The sequence below is a fragment of the Heptranchias perlo genome, chromosome 26, assembly GCF_035084215.1.
Source record: "Heptranchias perlo isolate sHepPer1 chromosome 26, sHepPer1.hap1, whole genome shotgun sequence".
NCBI lineage: Eukaryota > Metazoa > Chordata > Chondrichthyes > Hexanchiformes > Hexanchidae > Heptranchias > Heptranchias perlo.
The window spans coordinates 35,368,295-35,384,414 of record NC_090350.1 but is presented as its reverse complement, the minus strand read 5'-3'; the positions used below and the strand labels follow the sequence as shown (position 1 = coordinate 35,384,414).

The window sequence follows — 16,120 nt, the reverse complement described above, 5'->3', positions numbered from 1 at the left end:
TGAATTTCTTAAAACTTAGAAAGCATCAAGCTTGTGAGCATAGACTTTCCGATGTGTATGCAGGAATTTTCATCCAGCAACTGTGGGGGCAGGGAGGGGAGAATCCTTAAGTGGGAATATCTTGGTTTCTTTGTACTTTTTTTTTTAAAAGTAGGAGGTCTCTTGGACTATATTGCTGGAATTGTAAGCAGCTATAGGCCCAAGACATATGGGCCATGGTTAATCATAACAGTTGGGACTGAAAAGTAAATCTATGATGACTAACTTAAAAAGGGTAAAGTAAACTGTGAAGACTTATACTAGTTAGTCTGTGTTTTTTTGTTTCCTGGTTACAAATGTGGTCTTCATGTATATTACACTTTACAATTGTAAAATCTTACTGTTTTTTTGTACAAATTTAAGTGTGGAATTCCATTTTTATCCTGATTTATGTGATAGCTGATGGTGTTACCTGAGCTATTAGTTTTCTATTGAGTAGATGAGACTACTGTTATAGTGTTGGATTGACCCATGCTTTGAAATCCATTAAACTAATGGGATGTAATAGCCTAAAGTTCACAGTATTACATTTTGATGGGCAGTCCCAACAAACCTGATAGTATTTGTCCTAACATGCTCGTTCTGTTTACAATTGTATAACTTATCTGTTATGTAACTACTTTTTAAGTACTGCAGCACCAGCTTTAACCAAATGTATTCATGTTTGTTTTGCCAAGTTTCAACCAAAATGTAAGTGGAAATTTTAAACCTCACAATGAAGAGTAATGCACTTACAAGCATTTTTCTTTCGACGTGAAAACTGAGCCACGTACTTTATTTTACAGCACCTTAAATAACATTGCTGCATATTTCAGGCAGACCTTTGCTCTGTTGAACTTGCGCATCTAATTATCTCACTGTAAGATGCCAGGATCTTGTCTCCTTCGTTTTCTTGCTGAATATTGCTGCTAATAAACTAGCTTATAACATGTAAGGTTCAGTAAACCTAGGTTCTGCTATTGTATGAAATATGGCAGTGCAGCAGCTGAATTTTCAGACTGTGACCCATTCTGCTTAAACAAGCTAGAGGTGCTTTACATCTGGGGAGGTGGGGGGGTGCAGGGCAGGGCAGAGAGAGGGAAAGAGATCGAAATTCTTCCTCATTCATTTTAACAAGAAAAGTTAGCATGATTACAGAACAGGAAATCCCATTTTGTCCAAATGCTGATCTGCCCCTCCACCGCCCCCCCCCCCCCCCCCCAGAAAGGATGGTACTGTAGCAATTAGAAGCTAGTGTATTAAATTACCATTGGCATATGACTGTAAATTGGCAGGAAGTTAAATTTAATGGGTTTTAATAAATAGTGGATCGCCTGTAGTGTTGCACACAGTAAGTCGGCGAATGTCATCATTCTTGACTGCCTGTCTTTCTCTTTCCCTCCATCGCCTTCTCTCCTCATTTCCTTTTGTCTTCTCTCCCCTTAAGTCTTTGTTTTCTCTGTTCTCTTCTGCTTCTGTCTTTACTTTGGGTGGTATAGCAGAGGAAGACTACATATGGGGTGAGGTATGTGAGGCAAATATAACGCTCAGTGACTCCTTTTCCATCCCTTCCCTCAATCACTTGTGCCTCCTATTCCCTTTCCTACAACTCTTTTTGAAAGTTGAAGCATTATTAAATCAAGAAAGCTCTCTTTGCTCTCTATCTTACACCAGCCCCTGTATATGTGTGTCTCTGATTTGTCTCCTTTCTTCCTGTGCCCCCACAAGCGCTTGTGTCTCTCACTTTGTAAAATTTATACAACACAAAACAGAAGCTACAACAGATGTATAATCAGATGTCATTTTTCCTTTCTCGCCCTTTTTTTAAAAAAAAAATAATTTTACCTCCATGAAGCAATTGGAATAAATCACAGGAATACCTACACATCAAAAGATATTTTAGGCAGACATTTATGATCATCTTTCCCTGTGTGTTGTAGAAGGCAACACATGAAAATTTTGTAATTATTTCTTCCTCTGTTGCTAGACACTTTCTATCGTTGAGAAGCCTAGAGATCATAGTACCAGGCTACTCCCAAACACTTGGTTATTCAATTCTAAAATTAACAAAATAAAACATCTTGACATTTTTGGGTTTTGTGACTTTTTAAATTTTGTATTCAATGTAAAAAGACCTTCTGTATGGTATCCAATATCTTCACTGAACTGAGATATGTCCACTTAAGGCAGGCGGTGAAGAGAAAAAGCTTTAACAATTGCCTTTCATCTTGATGGTCAAACCAATATGCTGCTGGTATTGGTCAAAACAGTACACTTTCATCATTCATTTTTGCCTCTGGTACTATAGGTGAACAAATTATCTTAGTCTTATCACACTGGATTTTTATTTGAAGGTGGGGCTTAGGGTTAGAGAATCGGCAGCATTATTGCATGAGATTACAACAGCCCTTCATTTGTGGTGGATTTTTCTTGCTAATTCTGTATTGGATGCCCATTCTGAGGCTGAAGCCTAAATGTTGGAATTTGCTCCTGACCAGGGGGTATGGTGTGACTGATCTAGTATCAGTTATTGACATGTCAAGCTCAATACCAGTTTGGATCCCAGGCATGGGAAAGACATTTAGGAGCAGAGTTTAGAACTCATTCAACAAACTGTTTTACAAGTCTACCACAGCCAGTTGAAAATATATAAAGCAAACCTAACCTGACCTTGTTCCCCTATCCTTCAAGCTAGTTCAAATGGAGACACAAGTACATTATCTCAATGTGTCTGGAGGGAACATTGTTCTTGGTTTATTGGCATTCTTGTATTTCTGCTTCATGCAGAGTTGAAGGCCATACAATTGATGGTGTGTGAATGTATGTCATTAAGATTTATGCAGATTTACATTACAAGTTGCTAGACGTACATTGCTACCATCAAGTTGATAATTTGCCGTGCATGTGGCAAAAGAATGCCAGCTCATGAGGCAGCCACGTCCCATATGGAGAATGTTCAGGTAGCTGAAATGCTGCTGTAGGCATCAGCTAGCGTCAGTTGTTCGGCACTATCTAAAGAATCTTGAGGGCAATTGGCAAGTCTATTCATGGCCTTACTGCAAAGACCTTGGAATCATAGCTTTTTGCAGAATAGGTCTTTTCAATGGCTTTTATAAGGCTTCAAATGTGCTGCTTCTAACCCAGGTTTCCAGGGACATGTAAAAAGAAAAAGCTCTAACAACCAAAGCCTTGTGCAGTGATTCCAGGTGCTTACGTCTCCAAGCTTAAAGTAATAAGGCAGAACTTGTACACTTCCTCTGGCTTAGCGAAGGCAACATGCAGTGCTGACATTGAATGATAAGTTTGAAGGAATATATCCTTGTTAGTTTTGTAAGAGTAAACACTGGGACCACAGAGGAGGTCCGTGACTCCAGGAACTTAAGTAAATGTCATTCATGGAAGGTGAGCATTCTGCCTGTGTGTGGGATTGACTAGCAATCACTGGCTTCAAAGATCCCTGGCAAGTGTTGTAAAGGAAAAAATTGCCACAATTACCTTGTGCTTAGGGATAACTCACTAGCTGCCTATTGTAGCTTTGTCCTTGAGTTAAAAGCCATCAGATCCAGAGTATACCTGTTTGAGGTTTGGACACAAGCATTCCTAATAAGACGACAAAGATTTTCCATAGCGTGAAATTGCTCAGGCTTCAAATCCAAATGCATCTGTTAGAATCATTGGAGGGTTACAGCATGGAAGGAGGCGATTCAGCCCATCGAGTCCGTGCTGGCTCTCTGCAAGAGCAATCCAGCTAATCCCACTCCTCCACCCTATCCCCGTAGCCCTGCAAATTTTTTCCCTTCAAGTATTTATCAAATTCCCTTTTGAAAGCTGCAATTGAATTTGCCTCCACCACCCCCATAGGCAGTGCATTCCAGATCATAACCACTCGCTGTGTGTAAAAAAAAAAAGATTTTCCTCATGTCACCTTTTGGTTCTTTTGCCAATCACCTTAAATCTATGTCCTCTGGTTCTTGACCTCTCCGCCAATGGGAACAGTTTCTCTCTAACCTGTCTAGACCCTTCATGACTTTGAATACCTCTATCAAATCTCCTCTCAACCTTCTCTGTTTCAAGGAGAACAACCCCAGCTTCTCCAGTCTATCCACGTAACTGAAGTTCCTCAACCCTGCAATCATTCTAGTAAATCTCTTGTGCACCCTCTCTAAGGCCTTCTCATCCTAAAGTGCGGTACGCAGAAATGGACACAATACTCCAGTTGTGGCTGAACCAGTGTTGTATAAAGGTTCTTCATAACCACCTTGCTTTTGTACTCTATGCCTCACAGGATCCCGTATGCATTCTTGACTGCCTTCTCAACCTGCCCTGCCGCCTTCAACTTCTCTCTGTTCCTGCATCCCTTTTAGAATTGTACCCTTTAGTTTATATTACCTCTCCTCGTTCTTCCTACCAAAATGTATCACTTCGCACTTTTCTGCGTTAAATTTCATCTGCCATTGTGTCCGCCCATTTCACCAGCCTGCCTATGTCTTCTTGAAGTCTATCACTATCCTCATTGTTCACTACCCGTCCAAGTTTTGTGTCATCTGCAAATTTTGAAATTGTGCCCTGTGCACCCAAGTCAAAGTCATTTTTTTAATTTATGTGTGTGTGTGTGTGTGTGTGTGTATATAATGAAAAGCAATGGTCCTAGTACTGACCCCTGGGGAACACTACTGTATACCTCCCTCCAATCCTAAAAACAACCGTTCACCACTACGCTATTTCCTGTTACTTAGCCAATTTCGTATCCATGCTGCCACTGCCCCTTTTATTCCATGGGCTTCAACTCTGATGACAAGCCTATTATGTGGCACTTTATCAAACGCCTTTTGAAAGTCCATATACACCACATCATCCGCATTACCCTCATCGACCCTCACTGTTACCTTATCAAAAAACTCAATCAAGTTAGTTAAATGCGATTTGCCTTTAACAAGTCCGTGCTGTCCTTAATTAATCCACACTTGTCCAAGTGACTGTTAACTTTGTCCCGGATTATCGTTTCTCCACTACTGAGGTTAAACTGAGTGGCCTGTAGTTGCTAGGTTTATCCTTACACCCTTTTCTGATCAAGGGTGCAACATTTGCAATTCTCCAGTCCTCTGGCACCACCCCCATATCTAAGGATGATTGGAAGATTATGGCCAGTACCTCCTGTTGGCATACCCAGAGTGAAACTGCTAAGCAATTGAATTGCTAGCAAACTTGCTTGTACAATAAATTCAAAGTGAATGTCAGAAAACATCTGAGCAAAGTTTCCCTTACCAGTGCTCTACAAAAAAGCACAGATACTGAGAAAACCACGTGTATTTGATCTCCCTGAATATGCCACAACATGACCCCTTTTGACCCCTTCTGGCTGCCAAGCATGACTGCTGATTTCAACTTAGGCCCAGCCAAAGACCTCCAGCTATAACTTTCCAATGCAAATCTGTGGAGAAGATTCTATAGATCAGAAGTAAATCCTTTTAATGGTATAGGATGTTTCAAGATTTATCTGCCGAGCAGCTCATAGAAATACAGTTCATTATAACATTCATTCTTTTTACCTGGTACAGTTCAAAGCAGTTTTATTAAAACCAACTTTAGTCATGAATTCTGACTCATTCGTAAAACCATCCTGATGGGGGGTTAGTTCAGTATTGCTTCTAGTTTATATTATTCTCCCTTAGCTATTTTGACCATTTGGATCTTTGCTGCATGTATTGTGCTGTTTGGAATAAAGGTCTGGCTTTGCATTCAACATAGTGGTAAGTTTAGCTCAATCTTTGTATTGCTACAGTTAGTACAGGGCCCATATGATGAGACAAACTGCTGGTCATTACCTCACTGGGAGTCCCCCATACATAAGTTTTTCTCTTATCTTGAACTGTCAAAGATGTCTGGTCTATTGATATCTGGGATCCTTGGAAAACCGGACAGTCAAAATGGTGTTTTTTCAGGAAACTTGCTTAGACGGTGAGAAATTGATTTTGCTGAAACGATGATGGTAAAAGAATCTGTTAATCCCAGTTTCTGAAATTAAGAATTTATTATACTTGCCGGAAAGGCCGTGCAGAGTGCCAGCAAAGGTTAGAATGTGGTTTGCACCTGTGATTTTCCATATTACTGAGTTATCGTTCAGTTTTGGGAAGGTGCTAAGTGGAGGCCAGACGTTTCCCCTTAGGGAAGAGAGAATAGTCACTGCTCCTGCCACTTACATGTGCTTAAGATGGAGCTTTTGGGCACAGGTTACCTGCCTGCTTCTCCCTAGTGTGTGGTCTAGGGAGACAGAGGTGAAAATAAAAGCTTGCACTCTGAGCTTTTAGGCAGGGGGTTGCTGATAGCATTTGGAATGAGAATATAATGTGTGGAATCTTTCAGTTACGGTTCTATCTAAAATCTAAGTCACCTACCTCCTTCATTGTGCCATGGTTAAGCTATATTACAGTGGCATTGAGAGAAAGTGGATGTTGAAGAGCTCATAAAATAATTATGGACAAGAAAGGCCATTTAGCCCATCTATTTATCCATAATGACCCTAAAGTCTCCCCATCTCCATTGCACAATCTAATTAGTTAAATGAGTCCAGGATTTTCCCTGTCTTACTCTGGGAGTTAATTCCACATATGGATCCTTGTATGAAGAAGAATCTTCCTGATATCAGTCCTAAATTTACCTTTTACTAGTTTGAACCTGTGCCCCATGATCTACACTCTCAATTTAGTTTAATTTTCCTGATTTACATATTGTATAATATTTACTATCTTGTACATCTAAAAAAAAAATCATTTCTCAGGTGTCTCATTTCAAGATTGGAAAAACCCAAGTTTCCCCAATTTTTTCTCATAACTTAGACCTTTGACACTAAGAATCAGGTCTATGGCTCTCTGCAGTGCTTGAATGCCTCCCTCATGTCTTGGCGACCAGAAGCAGACACAGGAGTTGAGGTGTGGTCTGGCCAAACCACAAAATTTGATTGTGAATTCCTCTGACTTGTATTCTATTGTTTTGGCTGTATAGTTCATCATTCTATTAGCTTTGTTGATTGTTGCTCTGCATTGGTTGGACATCTTTAGCATCAAGTCTACTAAATCTCCTGGGTCTTAATAGACTGGGCACTCAGTGATATTGACCTGCAATGGATCACACTTTTTTTGGTGTTGAGTAATGCTTCATGAAAATGAGTGTGTAACTTCATCCTGCAAGTACTTGATGCAAGTTAGCCCAGGAAACAGCTGGGGTAGAATATTGGGTAGAATATCCAATATCCTAGGGGCTTTGCATCCTGAAAACTAGCAACAAAGCAATATTTTACACCAACTAAATCGTTAGGTTCTCCAATCCTAAATAGCTGGGGTTTGGTCTCTCTAAGACCTGAGGTAGTTTCATTCTCTTCGATGTTGAAAATATATCTTTCAAAATGTTATAGATTTTATCCACCTCCCAACTTGAGGTACTGCAGAGGGAAATCTTGAACAAACCAGCACTGGGCTTAATTTATATAAAAGACATTTGGACCATAACCGTCAATTCTTTGGACCTAGATGGTATACCTGTTGTAATCTCGTCCATGAAGATTGCTGCCAATGAAGGACTCTTCTAGAATTGTTACTTGATTAAGTATCGTTTGGATTTTCTTTAGGTTACATTATTCATGGTATGATGAGAGTCAGAATTTTAACAAGTCACCTTTTTAAGGCTAGTATTAATCAACCTCTGTAGGAATGGGCCAAGTGGAGGCCAGATACCTTGGTTTATTTACAAAATGATCATCTTAGTTATAGAATTATAGGAATGGAGCTGCACAAAGTAGTCTTTTAATCGTACCGTTGAACATTTTTAATGGAGGACATTATGGTTTATATTCAAGAAATTCTGATTAAATTGCCCTTTATTTTCTCGCTAGTACATTATGGAACGAATGACTAGATTCAGAGCTGCATAAAGAAGCTCTGGTTAAAACAAAATTAGGATTGCTACTGCAAGGAACCTTTTTTCGTAGTTATCTTTCTGCTTGCTTTTTTTCCTCTTTAGTTTCTCCTCTCCTAAATCCATGTATTACTTTCTGCAGTACAGTCCATTGGGCTTGTCACACTCTGGTACTTTGCCCACATACCTTTTACTCCTGAGTCTCAACTGTGAATTTTGGCAGGCCTTTCAACTACAGTGACGAAGCCCATTCTTTTCCTTGCCTGATGTCCACCCACGTGCACTTGCAGTAAGAAATCACTAGCCAACAATCAAGCAGAACCGTGGCTGATTTCTACCCCCTTCCAAGCAAAGCCTCTACACAAGAGGTGCAATTGTAGCATCCCTACTGCTGTCCTCCCTAAGATCAGCCATGTGCCATATGAAAATGTACTTTGTAATGTAAGACTGAAAAATATATGCAATACCCTAGTATGATCTCTGTAAATTTTGTTTCCCCCTCATACTGAAGTGTGTTCTACAGGTGCCAGCTGAATTCCAGCAGCTCACTCAAGCGACAATTCTTTCATGTGTGAGCTCAGATGGTAAACTCTAACAGGCTATTTGTCATTGGGCATTACAGCTAAGCCTCCCACCCCCCCCTCCCCATTCAATATCCATACACATGCACTATACAGATTGATTGATTAAAGCAGTAATCTTGGATAATATTCTCTTCTCTCTTCCGGCCCCCTCGGTTCTTTGTCCAGGCCAGGGATGTTGTGGCCAATTGCAAGCACAGTTTGCTGTTGCCATAGCTGAGATCGGCTAGCTGAGTTCCCCCCGGATGATGTATTAATCTAGAAAGTTGCTCTTACGCATCATTTGCAGGCTACTGCTGGCTGATTGTACTTACCCAGTTGGTTTCTCTTCTAACAATAAAATATGCTGGCTCATAAATTTAATGTATAATACTTTTACCAAAAAAAATCTTCTAGGTTTGAGCATGATCCTGAGGTTTAGATAACTCCAAATTGTTTTGAGTTTTGCTTTTGCAGCTTCATTTGAACTCCTCATATATTCTATGCATAAATGGGCCATATGTAGCAAGGGAACTGAAAACCTTGTATTTGGGTCAATCAACTTTAACAAAATCTCATAAACTGAGTAACACACAGCTGTTTCCCCCAGCTTCCAGCTCAAGGTAGTAGTTTCTGCATAGCTGATGCAAATGAATAGAGATGGTGAGGACATGTGATACTGGGTGTAATATTTGCTGCCTTGTAAGCTATGTATATAGAATATCCCTGCCCCCTGACATTATGTAACTAGAAATGAGTTCCAAAGGTTAACATGCAAATAAACTTATATTGCATTAATTACAATAAGTCATTCTTTGAGTAATTAAGATCCACTGTATATTGTGTAAGTGTAATTTCAGTACTATATATAGGTATTGACAAATAAGCACTTGATATGCAAAACATTTCGGTACACTACACTTTGAAGAAAATTATGAAAAGAACAATTTTGAAAATGCTTCCCACATAAAACGCAGCAGCAACTGAAGTAGGTTCTAGACACCAAGGCCAAAGATGCTAATGATGCAATACATGGTCTTGTTCTCCCATCTGACAGTGCAGCTTCCTAAAAGCAAAAAGTGCAGTCAAAGTGAGGCGATGACAAAAATAGGCTAAGAGAAGTGTAAAAAGTATGTAAACTGGTTTTTATTCGGTGACTATATTTTCCATTTGTTAATGTCCATCTCCGTTAGGATAGTTTTCTGTAGGAAGGTTTATTTTATTTTCTCCCTTCGGCACATTTACACTGGCAACCTGCTTACTAGATTTCATGTAAATACCCAATCTGTACTCATTCATTCATAAATTGAGTATTGACTGTGCAGGAAAGACTAACTATTATAATGTGCCACAAAAACTTGCCTCTGAAGCTTCCCTTACTGACTTAGTGGGCAAGTGCACAGTTTAGTGTGGTATGAAGGTCCTAAGTTTCAGACCCGGCCTTGCTGGTCCTATATTAATTAGGGAGGGGACCCAAATTAACCAGGATTCTGGCTCCAGGTGACTACAGAGTGCCCCCTGCTGGACAATGTAATGTCTGGGGAGGATATGACTCTGGTGAGCATTAAAAGTTGTGCCCACTTAAGTAGCCTGCTGATCGTCACTGTCTAGGCTTCCTTACGAAGATTGGCCATTTGGGAGGGGTATGGAGGGGTGTCAGCTGTGGAGCTGTACTTCATGATTCTCTGCCAAAACAGGAGATAAAACTAGGGCGAAAGATGTCCTAATTGTCATATTTAGTGAGGGCATGGTCTCCTACTGGACTTGGTCTTAAATGCTGTAGCTCTGGGCAATGTGTGATACAAATCTGATGAATGAATAAAAAATAGTCCATTCTGGTTACAATGGGCCTAGACCAGCACTGCAACTTCACTGCGTTTTTATTATTGAGACCCCATTCACTGTACCCTACTACTATGAAGTCACTTCGACAGTACCTCCCAAACCGGTGACCTCTACCACGTGAAAGGACAAGGGCAGCAACCATATGGGAATGACATCACCTGCACATTCCCCTCCAAGTCACACACCATCCCGACTTGGATATATACCGCCATTCCTTTGTCGTCGCTGGGTCAAAATCCTGGAACTCCCTACCTAACAGCACTGTGGGAGAACCTTCACCACACGGACTGCAGCGGCTCAAGGCAGAGGCTCACCACCACCTTCAATGGATGGGCAATAAATGCTGGCCTTGCCAGCGCCGCCTACATCCCATGAACGAATATAAAAAAAACTATTAACAGTGCATGTTTACTGTGTTGGTAGTGTCTGGCATCAGGACAGGAGCCTGTATTAGTTATTTGAAATGGTATCTTCAGCAGTAGATGAATTATGTTTAAACTGTATTGGGCCTTTTTATAAACAGCCAGTCACTAAAACAAAATATAAATTTGAAACTGAACTAGACAAGGCATTCTGCACCTACAACTCACCCTTTGCACCATTCATTGCAATAAGGGACTGACTCTCCCAAAAGTAAAGAATTAAACTCCCAAATACAGTTTTTTTTCCTTACCATCAACAGAATTGTCCCAGAAGCATGAACTAGCAGTGTGCAAGCCAGCTCCATTCTTTTGCATTATGACACAGGTCACTGAAATTGGGGAAAAAAAAGCAATAAATATATTGAGTACAGCAGGAGCCCAGAACTGTTGAAGTTTACCATTGAGAAAGTGAAAGTATTATCTTTTCACTGTCCACATCAATTATTCCCTGGTGGTTGATAACTGGTGCCCAGGCTGCAGGTACATCATATACCTAGTGTTGGTCCTATTGATTTTTCACCTGTGCAAAAAGGCATTTCTCCGATATTTACTCACCTTGCTAAAAATTGTTCAATTATTGTGTGTTTAAGCTGCTTTGTCACATTCACTTTTTATTATTTGTTTCATATCTCAAATGCTGCGTCCACATATTTCAATTGTAAATAGTTCTGACTGTTCTAGTTCTGCAAGATGTGGAACTAGGGTCCAAACTGGATGTACATCATTTATGTTCATAAAAAGTAGTAATGAGTCAGCATAGAGCTCTTTCAGTGAAGGGAGGGGAGGAGATGATTGGGGATTCTACCCAAAGGGTGATGTTTTGTTACAATCACTCATCGGTATTCAAATTTACAAAACTGGGACTTTCCACAATGAAGTCACTTTGAAGAGTGTAGGTGGTTGTATTTTCTGGCAAGAGACTAGTTTGCTAAAGGGAGGGGAAGGTGGTTACTCAACTTGGCTTGGGCCTGCAAGTACTCCGCTGCAGATACAAAATAGGAATAAAGCTTTGAAGGTGACATTTGATGAACGAGTTGAAGCATTAAGCTATCTTGATTTTGTTTATTTGAAACAAAGCGGGATTGAAGAATCAGACCATATGGCTAGCTCATGCTGCAATATACTTGCAGTGTTTTTGTCATGTAATAGTTCACGTAGGGTAGTTTTTTTGCCATGTTACAAATTAAGCTGTATTAAATGTTAATCATCGATCACTCACCAATGTATTTAAAAGGCTTGGCCAATTTGGTGAGTTGGTTCAGACATTGCTCCACCACAGTGGATGTCCATTGATTCACTTTGTTGTGCTGGTAGGCATTGCCTCCAATTGTGTTTTCCACTGCCTGAAATTTTTTAAATGACAAGTATCAAAAAAAATGATCAGCCTGGCACATGAACTGACATAAAATTTGTTATAAAAATGTAATAAAAACACTCACTTCTTTGATGATGGTGCTTACATCATCAACAACAAAAGCAGTCTGGAAGGCGAAAGAGAAATTGGTGAGGCTAAAGCAACCATCATGTTCTATTGCTCTTGAGTTCAGAAATAATGCGACTGTGTTTACCAGTAGAATAAAATACTTACTGACTCATCTACAATTTGTTCTTGATTAGTAAATGTATATTTCACTTTAAATTCACCTCAGAAGTTTGCAAACTAAATGGTTGCACTACTGTACTAAATGTACCTTGGTTTATAGCAAGTCTAGTGGTCCAACCAACTATTCTATATGCACATAGGAATATACAGACCCCAAAAAGGCCACTGCAGTCCTCCTGACCTGTCCCATTAACACTCTGAAACTTTTAACCTGTCCAATTCAAATATTTCAGTTTCCTGTTGAGGGAAGGGGACCAGCTCCTGGCCATTGGCAGCAAATTGAGAATTGTACAAACTCCTTCCAGATGCCCTTTATCCTGTGTGCTTTCAGCTGCTTTGGGCCTAAGCTCTGGAATTCCCTCACTAAACCTCGCTACCTCTCTCTCCTCCTTTAAGACTCTCCTTAAAACCTACCTCTTTGCCCCGTCACCTATTCTAATACCTCCTGTGAAGCGACGTGGGACGTTTCAGTACATTAAAGGTGCTATATAAATGCAAGTTGTTGTTGCATCCATTAAAATTGTGCATTCTGGTTCATTATTAAATAGTTTACTTCATTGTTACACATTCATGTCCGCTGTAAATACCTTCATGAGTTTGGTGACATCAGTTGCTTTCCAATAGTAGTTTTGAGTGTCTTTTAGGGGAGTTGGCTCACAATGTCCATTATCTACTTGCAGGACAGTGTAATCCTGGGCTGTAATAATAGTACCCCTTTGTGACCTGGACTGAATACTCGTGTCTTTTGCAGGCATACTAGCTTTGATCTCTCCAAAAGCAGACCAAACAAACACGATTGGATTCACTTAATTCAAACAATGTAACTTATCTCCATGCAATGATGCAAAATAAATAACATGCCACCCTTGTCCACCTCAATAAGGCATCTTATTTAACTTGATATAACCGCTCTTGCAGTATTTTGGACTTCTTTGTCTCACGGAAAGCCCTCACAGCTTTCGCTTTAAAAACCCTGGTGTTCTTGCAACCTTCCTGTTTCAAAAAGCCCCTCTGCTAGCCTGTATCCTTGGCCCTATCTTGTATCTCTACAAAATCACAAAAAAACAATTGTGAGGTATTTTTTTCATTGCCTAGACAGGCTAATGAATTGTTTATTTACAGTCTTTGGGGAAACAACATCAAAGCTCGCTCATTAGCATTGTAAGCATTTATGATCCCAGCCATTTTTTAAAAAACTTGTCCGAATTAGGCTATGATTTTAAAAACCCAACGTTAAAAGTAACTTTCCTACCCCCCATTCTTTGTGTGAAAGGAGTGTTACATACCAACCATTGCTAATTGTTTTTTTTTTCACAAAAGTGACATTTGGGATTTTTCATTCCTTCTAACCCTCCCAGGTCACTTCTTGGAAACTCTTGCTTTGCTCTAGGATGGGACTCCAGCACCAAGTACCTGATCTATCCGCAGGCCAGGCGCAGCTATTCCAAGCAATTGTAAATATTGCGACCGCAGCTTAGCCCAGCTCGACCGCAGGCGATAACACATGTACAGATTAGCGGAAAGCTGTCTCTACCATGCCTCCCGCCCAGTCTCTCTTCTTTTGTCCCTAACACAGGGTCCCTTTCGGGGCTCTTATACCAAGTATCGCGTACCCATTCTCGACTGCAGGACACGGAATTAGGTCTTTCCCTTTTGCACCAAACTGACATGAGATGATCTAAAGAGGAGGACAGACGCAATGAGAAAGGACACCCACCCTGCACTTCAAACCAAAGCAAAGTGTTTAGTTTCAAATCGGACGCGTGCTCTTTTTTTTTAATTTTTAAATATAAATTGTTACCTCCTCTCCCGGCTGAAACTCATCCATGGTCACTCTCTCCGAGCGTTTGTAACTACAACAAAACTGATCGCTAGGGAGTCAGGCCAGCCCTCGGCAGCAGGTTGTGGGTGGGAATCAGCGGATGAGGTGCCAGTAAACACACCATACATGTCACCGCAAACTACTGCGGGTGCTTTTCTGCGCAAAAAAAAAACAACTGGTGGAAAAGGGGAATTCGAACTGTAAACGACCCCTTCCCAGTTATGTCCTTGACCATTTCCATTAAAAATGAAATCGCTACACGTTCTTAGATACGAAACAACAACAACTTGCATTTATAAATAGCCTTTAACGCAGTAAAACGTCCCAAGCCGCTTCACAGGAGGATTAGCAAACCGAATTTGACGTTGAGCCACATAAGGAGATGTGAGGACAGGTCATAGATTGACTCAATGCATTGCCTCTTAAGAAACTCTGTCCTCAAATACTTAATCAGACTGGTGCCGTTTGGAACTGTGATGTAAGTCATCACCTTAAGGTTTCCTTCTCATTGCACCTTTGCTCCACTTTGAATCCAACATGTCTGATAGGAACAGGAGTAGGCCATTCAGCCCCTCCAGCATGGCTGACCTGTACCTCAACTCCATTTACCCACCTTAGCTCCATGTCCCTTGATAACCTTACCTAACAAAAAAATCTATTGACCTCGGTCTTATGTTATCATCTTATGTTATTTTGGTACAACAGTGACTGTCAAATTAATCTGTTGCTCATCTGATTTTTTTTTTTACAGTTGTTCAAAGTTTAAACAAAAATTGGTGACTTGACAAATTTGTGTCTATTTTCCTTGTAAAATGCAAATACATCTGACACATTGCTCTGGTGACTTCCCAACAAAAAAATGATCAACCATCGCAAATGCCACCAAACTAGGAGGGACAATGGAATGGGAGAAGACAGCTGAGAAATTACACAAATAACTGAGCAAAATATGTAAGTGGGCAGAACAATGGCAGATAAATTAAATACAGACAAGTGTGAACTACTGCATATTGGAAGGAAAAATGGGCAACACAGATACTGCGTGAACAGTGTTGAAATAACTACGCATGAAACTGAAAGAAACCTTGGGAGTCTTGGTAAACTCAAAATGTCCAATCAATGCAGAGCTGTCATTAACAATGTTGGACTCTATGGCCAAAGCAGTAGAATGCATGTCAGAAGAAGTCATTATTAAACTGTACAGTGCCCCGGTCAGACCAGCTTGAGTAATGTGTCCAGTTGTGGTCACTGAGACACAAGACAGACATTCAGGTGTTTGAGGCAGTGCAGAGAAGAGCCACAAGACTGATCCTTGCAATTGGCCTTTGGCGTTTTGAGGAAAAACTGGAGAAACCTCAGCTTTTCATCCTTGAAAGGGAGTATCCGACAGGTGATCTTATTGAGATCTATACAACAGTAGATAGTTTAGAAAAGTTTAGTCTGGAAAATTACTTGAAATTCATTTGCAAGAGTAGAACAAGGGACCACATGTTAAATTAGTAAAAATCAAATGTAGGACTCGTATCAGGAAATTCTTCACACAAGGAGTGACTAACACGAGGATTAGATTCTCAGATACAGTAATGAAGGTGAGGACCCTGAAATCATGTAAGGCCCAATTGGATGCAGCAAAGGAGGGTCTTTAGGGTCATTTTTGATGGATGAATTAAGATGGGCAGAATGGCCTTCCTCATGCGTAATTATCTTGCAGTCTTGTGATTTGTGGTGCAGAGCTTTATATTAACAGACATCTCCTTCTACAGGATGAACCTGAAGCCCTAGACACCAGAGGGGAGCAATCAACCAGGGTTCCCACTCTAAGTGCTATCCAGTAACCTTTGCTGGAAAATGGATATTTGTGGGTGGTAGGAGAGGAGAGGATTGGGGTCAATTATGAAGCCCCTCATGGTCAAATTGTCTGCCACCGTTCACCATCTGG

At 40.4% G+C, this 16,120-nt stretch overlaps 1 protein-coding gene across 2 annotated transcripts; it reads right to left on the bottom strand.

Moving 5' to 3' along the window:
- Positions 1 to 9,300: 9,300 nt before the first annotated feature.
- Positions 9,301 to 14,372, bottom strand: LOC137342678 (dynein light chain Tctex-type 1). 2 transcript variants are annotated; one of them, XM_068006757.1, is made up of 5 exons: positions 14,161 to 14,360; positions 12,196 to 12,237; positions 11,976 to 12,099; positions 11,008 to 11,085; positions 9,301 to 9,555 (listed from the first exon to the last, which is right to left on the bottom strand). In XM_068006757.1, the coding sequence occupies exons 1-5, from the start codon at positions 14,185 to 14,187 to the stop codon at positions 9,485 to 9,487; spliced, it is 342 nt and encodes a 113-aa protein (XP_067862858.1). In that variant the 5' UTR covers positions 14,188 to 14,360; the 3' UTR covers positions 9,301 to 9,484. The 2 variants fall into 2 exon arrangements, with proteins under 2 accessions (XP_067862858.1, XP_067862859.1); XM_068006758.1 differs by lacking the exon at positions 12,196 to 12,237 and having other exon boundaries at positions 14,161 to 14,372.
- Between the last annotated feature and the right edge of the window lie 1,748 nt (positions 14,373 to 16,120).